General features: G+C 41.3%; 1 protein-coding gene across 2 annotated transcripts in view; it reads right to left on the reverse strand.

Moving 5' to 3' along the window:
• The window catches only part of LOC137307830 (TRAF family member-associated NF-kappa-B activator-like), a 50,476-nt gene that overhangs the window by 18,004 nt on the left and 11,054 nt on the right, over positions 1-21,418 (reverse strand). For both annotated transcript variants that reach the window (XR_010959253.1, XM_067976926.1), the window contains exons 4-6: positions 18,324-18,497; positions 13,768-13,844; positions 2,107-2,225 (exon numbers count right to left, since the gene is read on the reverse strand). Coding sequence is in view for 1 of the 2 variants with exons in the window: in XM_067976926.1 (XP_067833027.1) it covers positions 2,107-2,225; positions 13,768-13,844; positions 18,324-18,497 (370 nt within the window). In the remaining variant the exon portion in view is untranslated. The remainder of the gene's footprint in view (positions 1-2,106; positions 2,226-13,767; positions 13,845-18,323; positions 18,498-21,418) is intronic.

Below are 21,418 nucleotides of genomic sequence, written 5' to 3' on the forward strand. Positions count from 1 at the left end.
AATTTCTGCCTAATTAGAAGAGAAAGGGAGAAATATATACCTCCTAGATTCATAACAGCACTGGTAAAGATCTTGGAGCAGGTTGCCTGCCCATCCTCATGGATGAGAATGGTGCACAGCATGAGGAAAGAAAGGGGATAGCAGAAAATATCTTCATTGAAAAAGAGAGGGAATTATACCTTTTTTAAAAAAAAAATAATTTTCTAGAGACTAAAATATGAATAGCCATCTGCACTAACCATTAAACAATGAGAAAATATTAACCCCATCTCTGTATCTTGAAATATAGAGTTGAACTGTTATATCCTTAATATTTTACACTGTAGGGTGTAGGACACACACCAACCCCCCTCCCCCCTTTATTAAAAAGGTGAGCGCTCAGGATGTGAAATCAATATTGTTGTTAGCGTCATGTCAGTCAGGGATATTGGGATAAAATCTTGCAATAATCTGCCTACCATTTTAGAGTCACTGGAGATCTATAATCTTTAAACTAAAGTTTGCAATTCATTCTATTGTTGGCACATCCAATACTAAAAACATTCCTTTTTGCCAGTTTCTGTGATTATTATGTCACTGGTGTCAAGGCAGATCTTGCATCTTAGGTATTATAAAATTTAGAAAGGAACAGAATACCCAATAACAACTCAGATTCTGGAACTCATAGAATCATAGAAATTTACGGCACAGGAGGCAGCCATTCGGCCCATCGTGTCTGTGCCAGCCAAAAAAGAGCCATCTATCCTAATCCTACTTTCCAGCTCTTGGTCCATAGATTTGTAGGTTACCGCACTTCAAGTGCGCATCCAAGCACCTTTTAAATGCGATGAGGGTTTCTGCCTCTACCACCCTTCCTGGCAGTGAGTTCCAGACCCCTACTGCCCTCTGGGTGAAAATATTTTTCCTCAACTCCCCTCTAATCCACTACCAATTACTTTAAATCTATGCCCCCTGGTTATTGATCCCTCTGCTAAGGGAAATAGGTCCTTCTTATCCATTCTATCTAGGCCCCTCATAATTTTATACACCTCAATTAAATCTCCCCTCAGCCTCCTCTGTTCCAAAGAAAACAACCCCAGCCTATCCAATCTTTCCTCATAGCTAAAATTCTCCAGTCCTGGCAACATGCTCGTAAATCTCCTCGGCACCCTCTCTCGTGCAATCACATCTTTCCTGTAATGTGATGACCAGAACTGTACACAGTACTCTAGCTGTGGCCTAACTAGTATTTTGTACAGTTCTAGCATTACCTCCCTGCTCTTATATTCTATGCCTCAGCCAATAAAGGAAAGTATACTGTATGCCTTCTTAACCACCTTATCTACCTGTCCTACTACCTTCAGGGATCTGTGGACATGCACTCCAAGGTCCCTCTTTTCCTCTACACCTCTGTATCCTCCCATTTATTGTGTATTCCCTTGCCTTGTTTGCCCTCCCCAAATGCATTACCTCACACGTCTCCGGATTGAATACCATTTGCCACTTTCTGTCCACCTGACCAGTCCATTGATACCTTCCTGCAGTCTACAGCTTTCCTCCTCACAATGAACCACACGACCAATTTTAGTATCATCTGCAAACTTCTTAATTGTGCCCCCTACATTCTATCGGTAAATTTCCAACAGTAGTTTGAATACATGAAAGATTTCCATAAATTACATTCTGATTTAACATTTCTGAAAATGGAAAAAAAAGTTACCTTTATTTGAAACTTATGCCTGGAATTTTAAGAGATTTAAATTTGTACACAGTCAGAAGTAGCAGCATGTTTCTATAAGCTGACATGAATTACAAATATACAAAATCTGACAGTATGGCAAAATTAACAAGCAGTCATTTTCAACAATGTTCAGAAAGTCTGCAGATTTTTGCTTCTTAAATAAATCTTTGTCCATCCCTTAAAAACAACTGTAGTTGTTTCAACAATGGTGAAAATACAAAGAAAATAAAGAGCTTAGATAGCAAAAAGAATTCTATGAGAGGATATGACATTCTAATCAGTGAAAAAAATAATGTACACATTTTTGTACTTTTACAAAAATGCCATTTGATTCCCTAAATGATTGAAGTACAATGCAAAAAAAAATGTGCACAGTACTCACTTACCACTTATTACTTCTTTGTTGTAGTTATATTTACTCAGAAGTTCTGTTTGTTTCTTGGTTAAGGCAGACAGTTGTTTAAATTCTTGACAAACCTGCTGAAAAGCAAACTCCAACCCCTCTCTGCAATACAAGTATTAGTACATCAGAAAAGAGGTTTAATGTTCATTTTCCCACATAAATCACTTGCCACCACACAACCTTCTTCAGTAGAAAGGAGGGGTGGTCTAGGTCTCAGACTTGGCCGTGACCACAATCAATGCTGTTACGCGATCAGCTGACAGAAGGTGCGCTTATAGCAAAGTAGACAACTGCCAATTTTTCACATTTCCTGAACCTGTGATCATCTGGTTGGGAGGCAGGCCACCAGGTGGTGATAAGAACCACATTCTGAATAAATGGCTTTATTTCTTTGTGGAGGTATGAATACCAACAAGCCTTTAGTTATAGATGCAATGACATTTATTGTAGTATGGTAACCTTCAATATTTTGGAACTAGTTATCAGTTTCATGGGAGAATATCACATTTTGGAACTAATTCCTCAACACAGAAGTCGAATGTTTTATAACCAGTCTATACTGCCAAGTTTGTGTCCAATTTAATCTGGCATTTACAATGATCCAGCACTAGTTTGGCACTATAAATCCTGCTGAATTACCAATTCAAACTCATACCAGCATGGCAAAAAAAAAAATCACCGCTTCAGGGGTTGGTATCATGCCAGTAGGAATTCAGAGGTACTTCACTGAAAACCCTGGCAGGAATGCAAGCTGGCTTCGCTATCCTGGCACCCCTGTACCCATCTATAACATATCTGCTCTGCATTCATTGAAGGTTTATTAATACCTGTTAACTGAATTAAATGTCCTCCAATAACACACATAATACACAAGAAACTCAGTTCATTTTTTCCTCCCCTCATCTTTCAGGGGTACAGTTCGAAAGGTGCAAATACCTAACCCGAGATACCATTTGTCAAGTCTAAGCCCGTGTATGTGTCAGTAGACTCCTCAGCTGTGGCGGGCATCATAGCAAGCCCAATCCTTTTCTCATCTTACATCTATGCACACAAACTTCCCAGGGGTCACTGGATAGTGATGAGGAGCAAGAATCCTAGTTAATTCTTTCGCCACCCGAGCCAAGAGTACTGAGGCCAATTGTAACATCATAGAAACTATTGCACGTGAGATCAACTACTAAACACAGACCTGGGGCCTTCTGCTCTCTAGGGCAAGAGAGTGCCTTTTACACATGAGAACATCATGGGAATTCAATTCGGATATACAGTAATGTTTTTTTATCCAAAAAAATTGCTGCAGAGGACGTTCCTTACAACTGGAGTGTTAAATAAACACTTTGCATATTTGTTTACACAGCTACTCTATCTCTCATGGCACTGCTCACAGATTGAAAGAATGGGGGGTTGAGAAGGTTGGAACAATTTTCAACTGTGCTGGTGGCAGAAGAGGAGGAGAAATGGAAAATCTATATGGAGCAGAGAAAGAACACAACCCAAGACCAGAAAAGCAGGTAGGTAATGAAAATAAAAAAGGGATTTTTCAAAAAAATAGTCCAAATGTGTATGCACTGAAAGTCAGATCTGAGCAATTCATTTGTGTTTGGGCCCAACTATAAAGCAAAGACATGGGGGAACAAAGGCCAGAAAAAGAAATCAAATTGCAGATAAGGAGGAGCAATGATTCCCAAGCCTGAAGACTCTGGAAATAAATAGTAGTGTAGGAATAAGAAATAAGGAATACCATAAAAAGAAATGCATACGTAACTTCCAGGATTTTAGGGGCATTTTTAATTGGTTTATAATCTTATAAATGCTACTTATACAACTATATGTATTCAGCTGAGTCAGAGTAAAAATGGCAGCCAGAATGGCACCTGCAGGCTCGATTATTCCAGTACTCTCCTGGCCAGCCTCCCATCTCCACCCTCCATAAACATCAGCTCATCTAAAACACTGCTGCCCTTATTCTATCCTGCACCAAGTCCTGCTCTCCCATCACCCCTATCCTTGCTGACCTACATTGGCTCATGGTCCACCAGCACCTCCGATTTAAAATTCTCATCCTAGTGTTTAAATCCTTCATGACCTTGCTCCTCCATATCTTTGTGAGCAAGTTAACATAAATAAAAGTAACAAGCAAACATGACTACTCGAGGATCAGAATTGAGTTTTTCGGTTTAGTGTTCAGTAGATAAGCAGCTGGAAAGAAAGTATGCTAGGAGTCCTAATTAATTAAAGGCTCATTAAGTCATTTGCTTTCATTCTTTTTAAAAGAAAGGGTGAAATGTGGGTGGGGAGATGGGGCAAAAGAGTGTCTGTGAACCGGAAGAAGGGAAGGAGAATGCCAGCATGACCTGAGGAGGAGGGGCACGAGTGCTTCTATGTCATTGTGATAACCAAACAAACAATTTTAAAACAATTTATCAGATTTAGCAATAAAGTACATATATCCCACAATTTCTCCAAAATACAAAAAAATCCCTGCAATTATTGCCACAATCTTCTGCTATACAAGTGATGGAATGCTGGTTATACCTACAAGTTAAGCTATGACAAATTTATGCTGTAGTAATTACATTCAGGGCTGTTTAATCAGTTGTCAGCTGTTTTGAAGCTATTGGTCACCTTTTGCGAGTTTCCAGATTACTATGCAGGTTAAACTTATCCAATTACATCGAGTTACATTGATTATAGAGTACAGAATCAGGCCATTCGGCCCATCTGGTCTACACTGGCGTTTATGCTCAACACGAGCCTCCTCCCTCCCTACATCCTCTAACCGTATCAGCATACCCTTCTATCCATTTCTCCCTCGTGATTTTTTAGCTTCCCCTTAAATGCATCTATGCTATTTGCCTCAACTACTCCTTGTGGTAGCACGTTCCACATTCTTACCACTCTTTGGGTAAACAAGTTTCACCTGAATTCCCTATTGGATTTATTAGCGACTATCTTATATTTATGACCTCTAGTTTTGGACATCCCCAGAAGTAGAAACGTTTTCTCTATGTCTACCCCTATCAAACCCTTTCATTATCTTAAAAACCTCTATCAGGTCACCCCTCAGCCTTCTCTTTTCTACAGAAAAGACCCCCAGCCTGTTCAGCCTTTCCTGAAAGTATATCCTGTCAGTTCTGGTATCATCCTTGTGAATCTGTTTTGCACCTTCTCCAATGCCCCTATATCCTCTTTATAATATGGAGACCAGAACTGTTCACAGTACTCCAAGTGTGTTCTAACCAAGGTTTAACATTACTTCTCTGCTTTTCAGTTCGATCCCACCAAAAATGAACCCCAGTGCTTGATTTGCTTTTTTAAATAGCCCTATTAACCTCTGTCGCTACTTTGAGAGATTTGTGTATCAGTACCCCCAGATACTTTCTGCTCCTCTACCCCATTAAGTCTATTATTCAAGCAGTATGTGGCCCCCTTATTCTTCCTACCAAAATAATACCTCACACTTATCTCTCTCGAAAATCATTTGCCAATCACACACCCATTCTGCAAGTTTATTAATGTCTTCCTGTATTTTGTCACAGTCCTCAGTATTAACTATAACCCCCGATTTGGTGTCATCCGCAAATTTTGAAATTGTACTTCCGATTCCAGAGTCCAAATCGTTTATGTAAATGGTGAACAACAGTGGTCCCAGCACCGATCCTTGTGGAACACCACTTCCCACCCTTTGCTAGTCTGAGTAACTACCTTTAACCCCTACTCTGTTTTCTGTTTAGTTGCCAGCTTGTTATCCATTCTGCTACTTGTCCTGGCTCCACAAGCTCTGACCTTAGTAATGAGTCTACTATGCGGTGTCTTAATCGAAGACCTTTTGAAAAATCCAGATATATTACATCTACTGCATTACCCTTGTCTACTCTTTCTGTTACTTCTTCAAAAGAATTTAATAAGGTTGATCAAGCATGACCTTTCCTTTTGAAATCTATGCTGACTATTCTTTATTATATTTTTGGTTTCTAGATGTCTTTCTATTACACCCTTGAGTAAGGATTCCATAATATTTCCTACCACCGGCGTTAAGCTAATTGATCTATAGTTCAATGGACTTGTTCTATCTCCCTTTTTTAAATATAGGAATCACATTAGCTGTCCGCCAGTCCTCTGACATTATTCCTTTTTCTAATGAATTTTTATCTATACGTAATAGTGCCTCTGCTATCTCTTCTCTAACTTCTTTTAATATGTGCGGATGCAATCCATCCGGATCAGGGGTTTTATCCTCTCTAAGTTTGATTAGTTTATCAATTATCTCCCCCCTTTCTATCTTAAATGTCTTCATATCTTTTTTGATCTCTTCTTGTAATGTCATGCCCACCTTGTTAGTCTCCCTGGTAAATAAGGGGGGTGGGGGCTGAAGCATACAGCGCAATGCAAACGGAATGGGCACGTGAGAATTTGGAGAGAGGGGGAATTGGGTGTAAAGGGGAAAGGGCAGTGAACAGAGAGGAGAAGCTCGGAGAGATCCGGAATAAATGGGTAGGTTAATTGGCATAATTTACCTTAATTAAATTAATAATAGAGTATCTAAAGGGAGTTTAGAAAAAAAATGGATTCGAAATATAATGGACAGGCATTGTCTGCAATTCCTGCACCATGTGGGAACGTCAGGACGCTTCATGTGTCCTGGAGGGTCACATATGCAGGAAATGCCTCCAGTTGCTTGAGCTTAAGCTGAGGGTTTCTGAGCGTGAGGGGCAGCTGGAGTTACTGCAGAGCATAAGGGAGGTTGAAGGTTTCCTGGATTGTATGTTCCAGGAGGAGGTCACCCTGCAGTTCAGGATAGCAAGTGGGGTGGCCATCTGAAAGGGTACGAAGAAGCAGGCCGTGCAGGAATCTTTTGGGTGTGTGGCACTCTCAATTCAGCATTGAATGCCAGTGAGGGTGACGACACCTCAAAGGAGTGCAGTCCTGAGCATGGCATCATGGGGCAAAAGACTGCACGGGGGGAGGGGGGTACAGTGAAGTGTAAAAATGCAGTAGTCATAGGGGATTCAATAGTCAGGGGGACAGACAAGCATCTCTGTGACCGTCGGCGCAAGTCCCGCATGGTGTGTTGCCTCCCTGGTGCCAGGGTAAAGGACATCACAGAGAGATGCAGAATATTCTGCAGGGGGCAGGGGACCAGCCAGAAGCTGTGGTCCACGTGGGTACCAATGACATAGGAAAGAAAAGGCATGAGGACCTGCGGCTACATTTTCAGGAGCTAGGGACAAAGTTAAAAAGCAGGACCTTAAAGGTAGTAATCTGTGGAGATTACTCCCAGTGACACGCGCTAGTGAGTATAGAAATAGAAAGATAAGGCAGGTTAATGCGTAATGAGAGACATGGTGCAAGAGGGAGGGCTTCAGATTCTTGGGACATTGGGACCTGTTGTAGGGCAGGAGGGACTTATTCAAGATGGACGGATTGCACCTCAACAGAGCTGGGACCAATGTCCTCACGGGGAGGTTCACAAGTGCTGTGGGGGAGGGTTTCAACTAATTTGGCAGGGGGATGGGCACCAGGATGTAGCATTAGAAAGGAGAAACAAGGTACATAAAGGATTGGGAGAGATGGATAGCGTCAGAGTAAGAAATAGTTCAGTATTAGGTGGGATCAGACTAAGAGAATATGAGAAGGTATAACATAGGTTTAGAGTGCATGTGTGTAAATACCTGAAGCATGGTAAATAAGGTTGTGAGCTGCAGGTGCAAACAGCCACGTGGGAATATGATGTAGTGGCGATAACGGAGACCTGGCTCAAAAAAGGGCAAGATTGGATACTAAATATTCCTGGATATAAGGTTTTTCAGGAAAGATAGGGAAGGAAAGAAAAGAGGTGGGGGGGGGGCAGCAGTATTGATTAAGGAGCATATTGCAGTGCTGGAGAGAGGGGATATCCTTGAGGGGTCAAGGACAGAATCTATCTGGTTCAAGTTAAGAAACAATAGAGGTGCCATTACACTACTGGGCGTATTCTATAGGCCACCAATTAATGGGAAGGATATAGAGCAGCAAATTACAGAGAGGTGCAAGAACTATAGAGTAACAATAATGGAGGACTTCAACTATCCTAATATAGACTTGGATAGTAATAGTGTAAATGGCAAAGAGGGGGAGGAATTTTTGAAGTATGTTCAGGAGAGCTTTCTTGATCAGTGTGTTTCCAGCCCAACGAGGAAGGAGGCATTACTGGTTCTGGTTCTGAGGAATGAGATGGGTCAAGTGGAGCAAGTGGCAGTGGGGGAACATTTAGGGAACAGTGATCATAGTATTAAAAGGTTTAGATTAGTTATGGAAAAGGACAAGGAGCAATCTAGAGTAAAAATATTTAATTGGAGGAGGGCCAATTTCAGTGGGTTGAGAACAGATCTGGCCCAGATAAATTGGAATCAAAGATTGGCAGGCAAAACTGTAATTGAAGAATGGGCGGCCCTTAAAGAGGAGATGGTTCGGGAACAGTCTAGGTACATTCCCATGAGGGGGAAAAGGTAGGGCAACCAAAGCCAGAGCTCTCTGGATGACAAAAGAGATAGAGTGTAAGATGAAGCAGAAAAAGGGGGCATATGACAGAGGTCAGGTTGATAATACAAGTGAGAACCAGGCTGAATATGGAAAGTACAGAGGAGAAGTGAAAAAGGAAATAAGAGGGGCAAAGAGAGAGTATGAGAATAGACTGGCAGCTAACATAAAAGGGAATCCAAGAGTCTTCTATAGGCATATAAATAATAAATGCGTCGTAAGAGGAGGGGTGGGGCCGATTAGGGACCAAAAAGATCTACGCATGGAGGCAGAAGGCATGGCTGAGGTATTAAATGAGTACTTTGCATATGTCTTTACCAAGGAAGATGATGTTGCCAAAGTCACAGTAAAAGAGGAGGTAGTTGAGATATTGGATGGGTTAAAAATTGATAAAGAGGAGGTACTAGAAAGGCTGGCTGTACTTAAAGTAGATAAGTCACCAGGTCTGGATGGGATACATCCTCCGTTGCTGAGAGAAGTAAGGGTGGAAATTGCAGAGGGGCTGGCCATAATTTTCTAATCCTCCTCACATACGGTGGGTGGTGCCAGAGGACTGGAGAATTGCAAATGTTACACCCTTGTTCAAACAAGGGTGCAAGGATTAAACCCGGCAACTACAGGCCAGTCAGTTTAACCTTGGTGGTGGGGAAGCTTTTAGAAACGATAATCCGGGACAAAATTAAGTGTCACTTGGATAAGTGTGGATTAATAAAGGAAAGCCAGCACGGATTTGTTAAAGGCAAATCGTGTTTAACTAACGATTAAGTTTTTTGATGAGGTAACAGAGAGGATTGATGAGGGCAATGTGGTTGATGTGGTGTATACGGACTTCAAAAAGGTATTTGATAAAGTGCCACAGAATAGGCTTGTCAGCAAAATTGAAGCCCGTGGAATAAAAAGGGCAGTGGCAGCATGGATAAGAAATTAGCTAGCAGTCAGAAAGCAGAGAGTAGTGGTGAACAGTTGTTTTTCGGAACAGAGGAAGGTATACAGTGGTGTTCCCAGGGGTCAGTACTAGGACCACTGCTTTGTTTGATATATATTAATGACTTGGACTTGGATATACAGGGCACAATTTCAAAATTTGCAGATGACACAAAACTTGGAAGTCTAGTAAACAGTGAAAAGGATAGTGATAGATTTCAAGAGGACAGACAGGCTGGTGGAATGGCCGGAAGCATGGCAGATAAAATTTAATGCAGAGAAGTGCGAAGTGGTACATTTTGGCAAGAAGAACGAGGAGAGGCAATATAAACTAAATGGTACAATTCTAAAGGGGGTGCAGGAACAGAGAGACCTGGGGGTATATGTGCACAAATCTTTGAAGGTGGCAGGACAGGTTGAGAAAGCAGTTAAAAAAGCATAGGGGATCCTTGGCTTTATAAATAGAGGCATAGAGTACATAAGCAAGGAAGTTATGTTGATTCTTTATAAAATACTGGTTTGGCCACAACTGGAGTATTGTGTCCAATTCTGGGCACCGCACTTTAGGAAAGATGTGAAGGCCTTAGTGAGGGTGCAAAAGAGGTTTACTAGAATGGTTCCAGGGATGAGGGACTTCAGTTACGTGGATAGACTGGAGAAGCTGGGGTTGTTCTCCTTAGAGCAGAAAAGGTGAAGAGGAGATTTGATCGAAGTGTTCAAAATCATGAAGGGTTTAGATAAAATAAATAAAGAGAAACTGGTCCTATTGGCGGAAGGGTCGAGAACCAGAGGACACAGATTTAAGGTGACTGGCAAAAGAACCAAAGGTGGCTTAAGGAAAAACTTTTTTATGCAGCAAGTAGTTATGATCTGGAATGTGCTGCCTGAAAGGGTGGTGGAAGCAGATTCAATCGTGGCTTTCAAAAAGGAATTTGATAAATACTTGAAGGGAAAAAAATTGCAGGGGTACGGGGAAAGACTGGGGGAATGGGACTAACTGGATTGCTCTTACAAAAAACCGGCATGAGCTCAAAAGTCTGAATGGTTACAGCACAGAAGGAGACCATTTTATGAAATAACTATTCAGTATTTCTGTCATTTTACTGTCATTTCCTGTGAGTTTCTCTCATGCATCCCCTGGTGGACCTATCCTTATCCTGATTTTTCTTGTTATTTACATGTCTGTAGAATACTTTACGATTTCTTTTTATATTCTTTGATAATTTAATTTCATAGTTCCTCTTTGCTTTCAGAATTGTTTTTTTTTTACTTCTTTCCTAACTTCTTTGTATTCCCTTTTGTCATCATCCCCTTTGTTGTCTATGTACTTAGTCTATGCCTTTTTCTTTAGTATTAATGTTACCTTTTTAATCATCTGAGGTATTCCATTATTGGCTAGTTTGTTCTTGCTTTTTTTTAAAAAAAGTAATATTTCTCCTGAACTCTACTGATCACAGTTTTAAATATTTCCCATTGCTGTTCTATCTTTCAAAATTTTTTTCCAGTTTACCTGCCCTAGTTCCATTCTCATCCCCTCAAAATTAGCTTCTCTCCAAACTATTACTTTGGTCTTTGTATTACTTATGTCTTTCTCAATCATTATTTTAAACCATATTATGTTATGATCGCTATTGCCTAGATGTTCCCCTACATTTACTTCTCTTATCTGCTCTGTTTCATTTCCCATTACTAGATCCAGCAATGATTCCTCTCTGTTTGGCTTCTCACATACTGGGTATGAAAAGGAGTCCTGTACACACTGTGAAAACTCTATTGCCCTTTCCCTACCTCTCCTTGCCAGTTTATTTGTGGGTAGTTGAAATCTCCCATGATTCTTTTTCAAAGTTTTTCACTCATTTCATAGATTTGCCTACATATTTCTACCTCCACTTCCCTTCCACGATTAGGTGGTCTGTAGAATATACCTATTAACGTGATCAATCGCTTCTTATTCTTTGTCTCAATCCATTTGGAATCGGTTTCTATCTTAATGTTACTTATGTCCCTTTTTTCTATTGCCATTATGTTGTCTCTAATTAGTACAGCTACCCCACCCTCCCTTCTTCCTTCCCTATCCTTTCTAAATACGTTATATCCTACAATATTTAACTGCCAATCCTATTCTTTATGTAGCCATGCTTTAGTTATCCCTCCTACATCTGGCTCCTTGCTATGAATTATTACCTCCATTTCCCCCGTTTTGTTCAGATGCTGTGCACATTACTGTACGGTCAATTCATTTCTTTTTAATAATTGTTCCCCTCACTTTATTTTTAAGTCATTTTGTACTTGTGTTCTATAACTGTATTTGTTCCCTGACCATTTATGTTATCCTTATTCCTTACCTTGGTCTGACCTTGACTCTCATCTCCTATTCCTTTCATCTTCAGATTTATGTTACTTTTACCAGACCCTCCCTGCTTCTTACTAGTTTAAAGTCCTATCCACAGCCCTATTTACCCTTTCCACTAGGACACTGGTCCAATTCAGGTGGAGCCCGTCCCAGCAGTATAGCTCCTTCTAGTCCCAGTACTGGTGCCAGTGTCTCATGAAGTTGAACTCCTCCTTCCTACACCAGTCTGCAGCCACACATTTACCGTCCTGATCTGTTTATCCCTAAGCCAGTGAGCACATGGTTCGGGTAGTAATCCCGAGATTACCACCTGTGAGGTCCAATTTATTTTTTATAATTTAGTTCCTAACTTCTGATATTCTCTTAGCAGGACTTCCTCCCTCTTCATCCCGATGTCATTGGTCCCAACACAGACCACGACAACTGGAGCTTTCCTATCCTTTTCCAAGTTCCTCTCCAGTTGCTCAGAGATGTCCTTTACCCTTGCACTATGTAGGCAGCAGACCCTCCTGGACTCTCAGTCATGACTGCAGAGGATGCTATCTATCCCCCTAATTATAGAATCACCTATAATTACAACCTTTTTAGTCTACTCCTCCCCCCTTGGACTGCTTTTCCTGCTCCACAGTGCCATGATTCGCCTTCTGGCTGCTCACCCTGCAGCTTACATCCTTACCCTCACAGGTAGCAAGTACACGGTACCTGTTAGATAGGACCAGTGTCTGCGGGACCTCCTTCTCTACCTCCCCTCGGTTCCCTTTACCCCACAAGCTAACATTCACACTCTTCCCCTCCCTGTGCCTGTGCTTTCCTCTGAAGTGTGACTGAACTCTGGAGAAAACTATCCAAAAATTTCTCCCCCTCCCTTATGTGTTGGAGCATCTTTAACTCAGTCCAGCTCAAGAACTCAGAGCTGGAGTGTCTCAAGCCAGAGACATTTCCTGCAGATGTGGCAATCCTGGACAGCCTCACTGTCCACAAACTCCCAAAAATCACAGTCCCGACATAAAGCCTGCACTGCCATTTCTAGTTTATTTATGGTAATTTAATTCTAGATATAATACAATTACTTGAGATCTAAATTATATTTAGTAGATGGATTTAGCTTGATTTCAGATTAATTTGTAACTAATTAGTCCTTTTTTTGTTTATTAACTTCTTTATTTTAGTATCCCCTTAACTCCTCTATTATTTGTGTACCAGATTTTTATTTAATACAATCAGGATCCCTTTAATGGTGGTATCCTCTATTTAGAGAATTTTAATTTTACCTTTAGATCTAATTAATTACTGATTATTTATTTATATATTTACTGTTTCCCCTTGTTTTGAATTACTTAGCACCTCCTTCCCCCTCTGCACCTCATTCCCACTCTCACCAAATTCCCGTAGTGACTCTGTTTAGCAAGTCACTCCATTTAGTGGATTCACCCAATTCTCACCAAGGTGTATTAAAATATATCTGCCATTCATAGCCCATCTACTTCATCTGGCCAGATCCTTTTAATTGCTATTAATCTCTTTCACAATAATCACCCGGTCATATATATTGGTGTTATTTATGTGAGATTCAGCAAATAAGGCATTCATTTGCAACTTCAAAGAATACCATTCATTTTGGAAACATGGAGTCTTCATAAAACCCAGCTTCTTGAATGTTGCTACATTTGATCAACATAACTAAAATATTTGTTGCAAAGGTTTTCATTAGCAAGTGTAGAATATATGAAGAAAATAATTCTGGTTTTCCTACTGTAGTAGTCTTTATTAGTTATGAGGGTTTAGGTTACCAAAGTAAATTATTTGTATAAAACAACTTTCCATTAAATGAGGGGAAAAGAATCATACTTGTATAGAGGATGATGATCAGTCCCTGCCAAAGGAACAACCTTCTTTGATGATGATTCAGCCATCTTCAAGTTCACCTTGAAATATAAACAGTTTTAAAGGGAGTGACAAGATTTTGCTTTGGAGGTATACACAACTATGTTTAAAACATAAAGAAACAGAGCAAACCACATTACTACTGAGAGAACACAGCTCAGTTGCAAGGTATACACATTCTCATTAATAGCACATATTTTAAATAGTTTATGGTGAAAATAACAGCAAATGCAATGTATGCAGCAAGGCTGGAACTGCCAATTCCAATTGACTGAGCATGTACGTGATCAGTGAGCACCATCTGCTGAAATTGTGTCACACTACAAGTATTAATCGAACACCAGAGTAATCAAGTCTTTTTGTCTGTGTGCAGCACTTAGATGTGTACATGAAGCATTGCACATGTAGGGCACATGTAAAGCTCAAATCCACATTCCTATTAATTTGTATATACCTCAGGTTGCTGATAGCAACTGATCTTGGAGTTTTAATGTACAAATTATCCACCAATGAGGCAACAGTGTTAAGACTGACTCTCCAAACCTCCAGGCCCACAAAATTCAGACAGGAGAAACTAGCAGATAAGAAATATAAGTGCTAATAGGGTTAAGTTGCTTGGACTTTGCAGGCTGGATTGCAAGGGCTCAGACGCTGCATGCGGTGCACAGACTATATAGTTTCTACACCCCCGATTTAATATTTTGGAAATAATTTCTGGCAACTCTGCACTTAGATTAAGCTATAGAAATTTTAAAAATTGTAAGACTCCTTCTCATTCCCTGTAGGTCCAGTTTCTGAAATCTGATTTATCGGAGGGTACCACATGACCATTAAATCCATGCTCTCGAATACTGCTAATCAGGTGCAAGATTCAGTGCTTGTTTGTTGCGACCATGCCCACATCCTAGGACTCTATTAGGTCCACCTGCCCAAGTGCCAGAGGCCTATTTGCTCCAGGTAGGCAGGACAAAGTACACTCACCCCAAGTATTTCCTGGCATCCCCTCATTCCAGCGCATCCCTGGTTTCCTTCTAAATGATCCCAGCCTCCATTATGTGCTCCCAGACCCAGGTACAGTGTGCTACCAGACTTCACGCTCTCCAAAGACACCCAAGCCCTCCTTCCTAGGTCTTGACCCTTCCCAGCCTCTCCACCAGCACTCTCCTAACCCCCACTTCTTCCTGCCCTAAGCTCCTCACTAGCCCCAATCCATGACCCCCTTGCAATCCTAACCCCAGCTTCTCTTATCAGTACACACCGGTGGGAGACACATATTGTATTGCGAGCTCCCTTGGAGGTCTCAGCTCCAGGACTGGGACTGGGAAAGGATTGGGATGGGCATTAGATCTCTGCCAATCTCTTAGGAACTCACCTCTCAACTTTCCAAGAAGAAATTTTAAAAGAGACCAACCCAGTGAGATTGAGAGATGGCCGTTTGACCGCCCATTTGTAATGTTTCTGTGGCGGTTTAACTCTTACAAAGGGAATTTCAGGAATATGCTGATGGCTGACAGGAGAGCCGTGGTTTTGTATCCAAGAGAAAATGTAATTTCTGTGGACCATTAAGTCTACCTCTCTGGAACAAGAAAGTGTAAGACACAAACAAAAAGAGCAACAGACATATGGAGAGAAAGAGAAATTAAGTGCACTAAAAGCCAAAGTAGAAGACAGAGAGAAAGATAAAGAAAAATGTGTGAAAGGAATACACAGACGGTGGGAGACATTTAAAACAAGATGAGGAGATAAGAGACTCCGCGGAGGGGTGAGAGAAATAAAAGTCTAAAACAGATGAGACAGAAGGCAAGAAGTTGAGAGAGAGAGCACAAGGCAGATAAACAGAATCAGAGAAAAAGAATGAGAAATTATAAGTCAAGCAGACACAGTTATAGGGAGAGAGAAACACAAACTATTTTTCTTTTTGGAATGAATAAGGACACTGTATGGAAACTTCTGGTTGGTCCGAAGACATCACTTGCCGCAGTAAACCTGATGACGTCACTTCCATTATTGTGCCGCTCACTGGGTAAATGGGGTCCAATTACACCTCCCACTTCCCTGCGTTGTCAGTGCAGTTCGACACTAGATGAAACATCGTTGCCAGCAAACACGGCCATTAAATTGCCACTGAAATGGCCCTTATCAAAGTCACAAATGACATCCAATGTGTTATGACCATTCTTCTACACCTGTCTGCAGCCTTTGATACAGTTGACTACACCATCCCCCTCCAATGCCTCTCCTCCATCGTCCAGCTGAGTGGGGGGACTGCGCTCACCTGATTCCCTTCTTATCTATCCAGTCATAGCCAGAGAATCACCTGCAATGGCTTCTCTTCCCGCTCAGTTACCTCTGGAGATTCCCCAAGGATCTATCCTTGGACCCCTCTTATTTCTCATCTAAATGCTGCTTCTGGACGACATAATCCAAAAACACGTCAGCTTCCACATGCATGTTGATGACACCCAGCTCCAACTAACCACCACCTCCCTCGACCCCTCCACTGTCTCAGATGCGTCACACTGATGTCCGACACCCAGCTAAATATTGGGAAGACCGAAGCTATTATCTTCGGTCCCCGCCACAAACTCTGTTCCGTAGCCACCGACTCCATCCCTCTCCTTACCCACTGTCAGAGGCTGAACCAGACCGTTCATAATCTTAGCATCGTATTTGACCCTGAGATAAGCTTTCGACTGCATATCCACTCCATCAGCAAGACTGCCTGCTTCCACCTCCATTACATCGCGCATCTCTGCCCCTGCCTCAGCTCATCTGCTGCTGAAACCCTCATCCATGCCTTTGTTACTTCTAGACTTGACCTCTAGTGCGAGATGTCGTTTGTTCAAAGCAAACGGCGGAGCGGCGTAAATCAACCAGCAAGTTCTGGAGTTTTGAAACTCACGCCGTATCTTTTCATCCTCTGAACTTGCTGGCCGACTTGCGCATTAATAACGCTGTGCTTCATCAGCACGCTGTTATTTTTCCAGCAGGATTCGGCTCAATGTTTGTTGTCTGCTACACTTGCAAAGCAATCTGCATGTACAGAAGTGGCAGCTGCATACTAGCCAGGGATGCGAATTTGCTCCAACCTACTTAGATAGGCTGCTGTCAGCTAGCTGTCACAGAAAACCATTTTTAAGTTGATACAGTACAGTACTAACATTCCTACAAAAAAAACATATTCTTAAGATCTTAAAACTGGATAGACCTCGGGTCTGTCATACCCATTGCCCATGGCATGCAGTAACATTACTATGAAGACTCATTCCTTTAGCTTGGCATCCGATTTGACCAAGATGAGCTTCCAACCACATATCCCCCTACATCACCAAGACCGCCTACTTCCACCTCCGTAATATCACCCGTCTCCGCCCCGCCTCAGCTCACCTGCTGCTGAAACCCTCATCCATGCCTTTGTTACCTCTAGGCTTGACCATTCCAATGCTCTCCTGGCCAGCCTCCCAACTTCCACCCTCCATAAGCTTGAGCACATCCAAAACTCTGTTGCCCGCATCCTAACTCGCACCAAGTACTGTTGACTCGTCACCACTGTGCTCGCTGATCTGCATTATTTCCCGGTCTGGGAACGCCTCGATTTTAAAATTCTCATCTTTATTTTAAAATCCCTCCATGGCCTTGCTCCTCCCTATTCTGGCCTCTTGCACATCCCCGATTTTAATCATTCCACTATTGGCGGCCATGCCTTCAGCTGCCCAGGCCCTAAGCTCTGGAATTCCCTTCTTAAACCTCACTGCCTCTCCAACATTCTCTCCTCCTTTGAGCTGCTCCTTAAAACCTTCCTCTGTAACTAAGCCTGTCCGAATATCTCCTTATGTGGCTTGTTGTCAAATTTTGTTTGATAACACTCCTGTGAAGCGCTTTGGGACATTTTACTACGTTAAAGGCACTTTTATAAATGCAACTTGTTACTCAAAAGTCTCATTTTTATTCCGATTTCCAGTTTATAAAAAATTTAAGACAACTGACAGTACCAATATACTAAACACTTAAAAGTGTCAAAAAAGCACTGGAAATAGTGAAAAATAAACACCAGAAATACGGCACCAGGAAAACTTTATTAGGCCACATCTGCTGCTGTACTGCACTTCAAAAGTACCAAAAACCACATTAGGCAATGCAGTAGGAAAACAGGTCATGTTATTTCTTGTATTTACAGCAAGCACAGTAGGTCACACACTGGCCCCATTAAGAAATTAAAACAGAAAATGCCAGAAATAAACAGATCAGTCAACAACTGTTTTTAAAAAAAAGTAGTGCCTCTTACCAATGAAGCAAGAGCTGAATTTTGGCATGCAAAAAAATCCATTCTACAACTTCACTGGTGCCCCTTCTGACTGGATGTGGGGCCATTTTCAGTCATCACTTCAAGAACAAAAAACAGTTAAAGTGGCCAGTAAGAGAAAAAAAAATCTGTGCTTCCCATTTATGCTCTGTCAACTGGTGCCCGTTCTGAAGATTTTTGTTGAAAGTGCTATCATTCTCTCATCTTTGCGACTTACCTTTAAGTTGCACTGTTCACCATGTCTTGGGAAGTTAGCCTGTTCCTTTAATTCATTTCTGTGCTGTCTCAGTTGATGGTCTTTTTCTTCAATGCATCTTTTAAGATCCTTTTGTTTTTGCTGATAATCCTTTATCTGTTCTTTTAACCTACTGTTTTCAGCTGCTAACTGTTCCTGAAAGTATAGAGATTAAGAGTAACAAAAACCTGTACCACTGTTGTATTAGGATGTATTACCCAAAATAATCAAGCACAAAGTATATTCAGCAGATTTATGGTAGGCTCAAAAATATGCTAAAGCCATCCCTTGACCAAACTCAATTTTATAAGCTGAGCACAACACTGAATCCAATTCTATTTATTGACGTACCACCTTAGGTGTGTCTCAAAAGGAAGCACTATTGAATAGATGACTCGTTACTGGTGCTTTATTATTGTATTTGCAACTGGTGTCAACGCAACGTGAAAATCTTAGCACATGGGCATAATTGGATTTGTCACAAAGGAATAGAACTGGAATTTGTGTAGATCCCTGTGAATCTGTTGAGTTTTTAAAAACAGCCAACTTCAACAGTTTGGCCAAATTCAGAGGACACGTGATGAAATTGGGGATTGGATGGCACGAGTTCAGCGTCTGCCATTGTCACTATAAACTGATATCCAGATGTTAACTGGAGACCAGACATTTTCCCTGCTCCGTACGTCTTCTGCCTCTATATTGTCAAGTTACAGGATTTAGACCAGCATTAACTTTACAGTCACCAATAGAGGTGCCCTATTTAAGGCAGGATAGTGTAGAAAATGATTTAAATTGGCCAGCATTTAATAAAAGACATGAGGGACAGTTTAGCTGTGGCACCATCTTTAACAAATATGACGATAGGGGAGGGCTAGTAATGTTCATAGCGATGACCCATCAACGGAGGGCAACCAAAATATTGTGCCCTCCACAGAAGCCCAGGCCCCAAGAATGGTCTGGTAGTAACTCGGACCCACGAGGCACTGTATAATAATGAGGTACGAGATTGTACAATTGGTATTTAATCTTAGTGCCGTACACATGCCCCCTGGGCTAGGTGACCCAAAACATGAAGAATTTTACTAACAATTAGTAGAACAACAGATTAAGGATTTTGTCCGGAGAAATGCAGGCCGGGATCTGGATGAGCCTTGGCCCCCGGACATTCAAGAATCCTTGATTCATGTTGTCTGGGACAATGCTACGAACACCCCAATAACCAATAGTACCCACAGTAGAAAGAGGATTAGTAGAATGGTTAGGGATTGGAGCCATGGCTGGAACACAGAGACAGAGAGAGCATGTGGGAACACAATGAGGTTATGAGACAGCAAATGAAGGGGATCCTGAGTAAAACAAATTAAGGGCAGAAAGATGAAATTCTGGAACAACAAAGACTGAAGTCCATAAAGGTAATGGTGGATGGAATGATTAAGATAAGAGGGAAGATTAATGAAATAATCCAGCAACATAATAACGAAGTACAAGATCTTGGGGGCTTGGCAGATATTGAAAATAATAGGGTACCCAACTTTGTAAGTGATAAAACCCTTAAGAATTGGTTCAAACACCATAAAAATGTGAATAGTACCGACTGGTGCAAAATCAGGAGATATGGGTCAACCTATTATGCCCGGCGACCATGTAAAATAGATGCAGACAATAAAACAGAGATTGTGTTGATACCGGTGGTTATGTGGTTACCACGGTTAATAGAAAAGGATAAACGAGAAGTGTTTAAGGTAGAATTCATTGGAACTATTGAAGGGGATGTGCATAAGGAATTTATATGATTCCCCAAACGGATTATGAAAGAGGGAGCCACATGGAAGGCCCCAAGCCTGGATTGTTGTACCAGGTCAAGAGGATCCTGGATATGTAGGTATCATAGCACAATCCCAGGCATAGCTGCCTGTGGGTTTACCCTGGATGGCCAGCTCCTATGTGTACAGTGTAACTGCAGACATGGGATGCCCACCAGGTGACAAGTGTCTATCTGGGACGGGGGGAATATTGTGTGACTATCACAAAGTTCACATATGAGCACGGCGACTAAGTGTGCCTGATAGAATCCCCAACCCTTTGTAACGTACCAACGGAATTGACCAAGATAGGTCATATCGTGCTGATACCCGTGGTGACTCACGATATCGCCACGATTCAAGTTAATATATCAATGCAGCATGAGGCCCTGAAAGCCGTGGTCCAGTTTGGATATCCATACCCCGTTATCCTCGAGTCTAAAATCCATCATAGAACGTACTAAAACTTCACAGAAGCACCTTGTATAAATGCAGCAAGACAATGAGAACGTAGAAAAAGTGATAAACGTGCTAGGTGCTCATGAATGGTGGAAGACAGTATATAATGTTGGACAACACCCATCGGTTGGAATGATTAGTATGATTTTGATATGTACGCAATGTTTACTAGTGTTTATTATGATAATTTGTTTATGTGTAATGCGACATTTAATCAGAAAACATGAAAAATAAAGATTCTTTTTGCATATGTCACAGCAAACCCATCCTAAATGGGAATCAATGATAAAAACCTAATAACCAAGGAAAATGCTCAGGGTATGAAGTGCATCAGTCAAAAGATTCAACAGACCCACTTCAGGAGGGAATGTGGGGTTCAAAACCTCTTTAACAAAAGATATTTGAAAGGGTTAACTGTACCTCTTTTAAACAAAGGCATTTGAAAACCTGCAAACACAATAATATGATAAGCTGTGTTCTTGCAAATTCTGTTTTTCCCTCACCGACGCTGATGGCATTGGAGAAGTATGAGTTTTGGGATCTAAGACATTGTACTGTGCATAGATATTTAGATTATTAAATAAATAAGTTAGATGGATAATATTGAGCTTAAAGCGTTGTCAGGCTTTCAAAACACATGGGCTTTTGGAAGCACAAGCTTTTCAACACAGCAGGGGGCAATGTATGAAAAGGCAACAAAGACATACATCAAAGGCTTCTGATCAGGAAAGCAATGATGGGTGTGAAAAAAGCAAGTGGCTCTCATTCCTATCTGGTAATCTGTTCAGAAGAACTGGGATTTGTAAAACATCAAAT

The sequence above is a fragment of the Heptranchias perlo genome, unplaced genomic scaffold, assembly GCF_035084215.1.
Source record: "Heptranchias perlo isolate sHepPer1 unplaced genomic scaffold, sHepPer1.hap1 HAP1_SCAFFOLD_1123, whole genome shotgun sequence".
NCBI lineage: Eukaryota > Metazoa > Chordata > Chondrichthyes > Hexanchiformes > Hexanchidae > Heptranchias > Heptranchias perlo.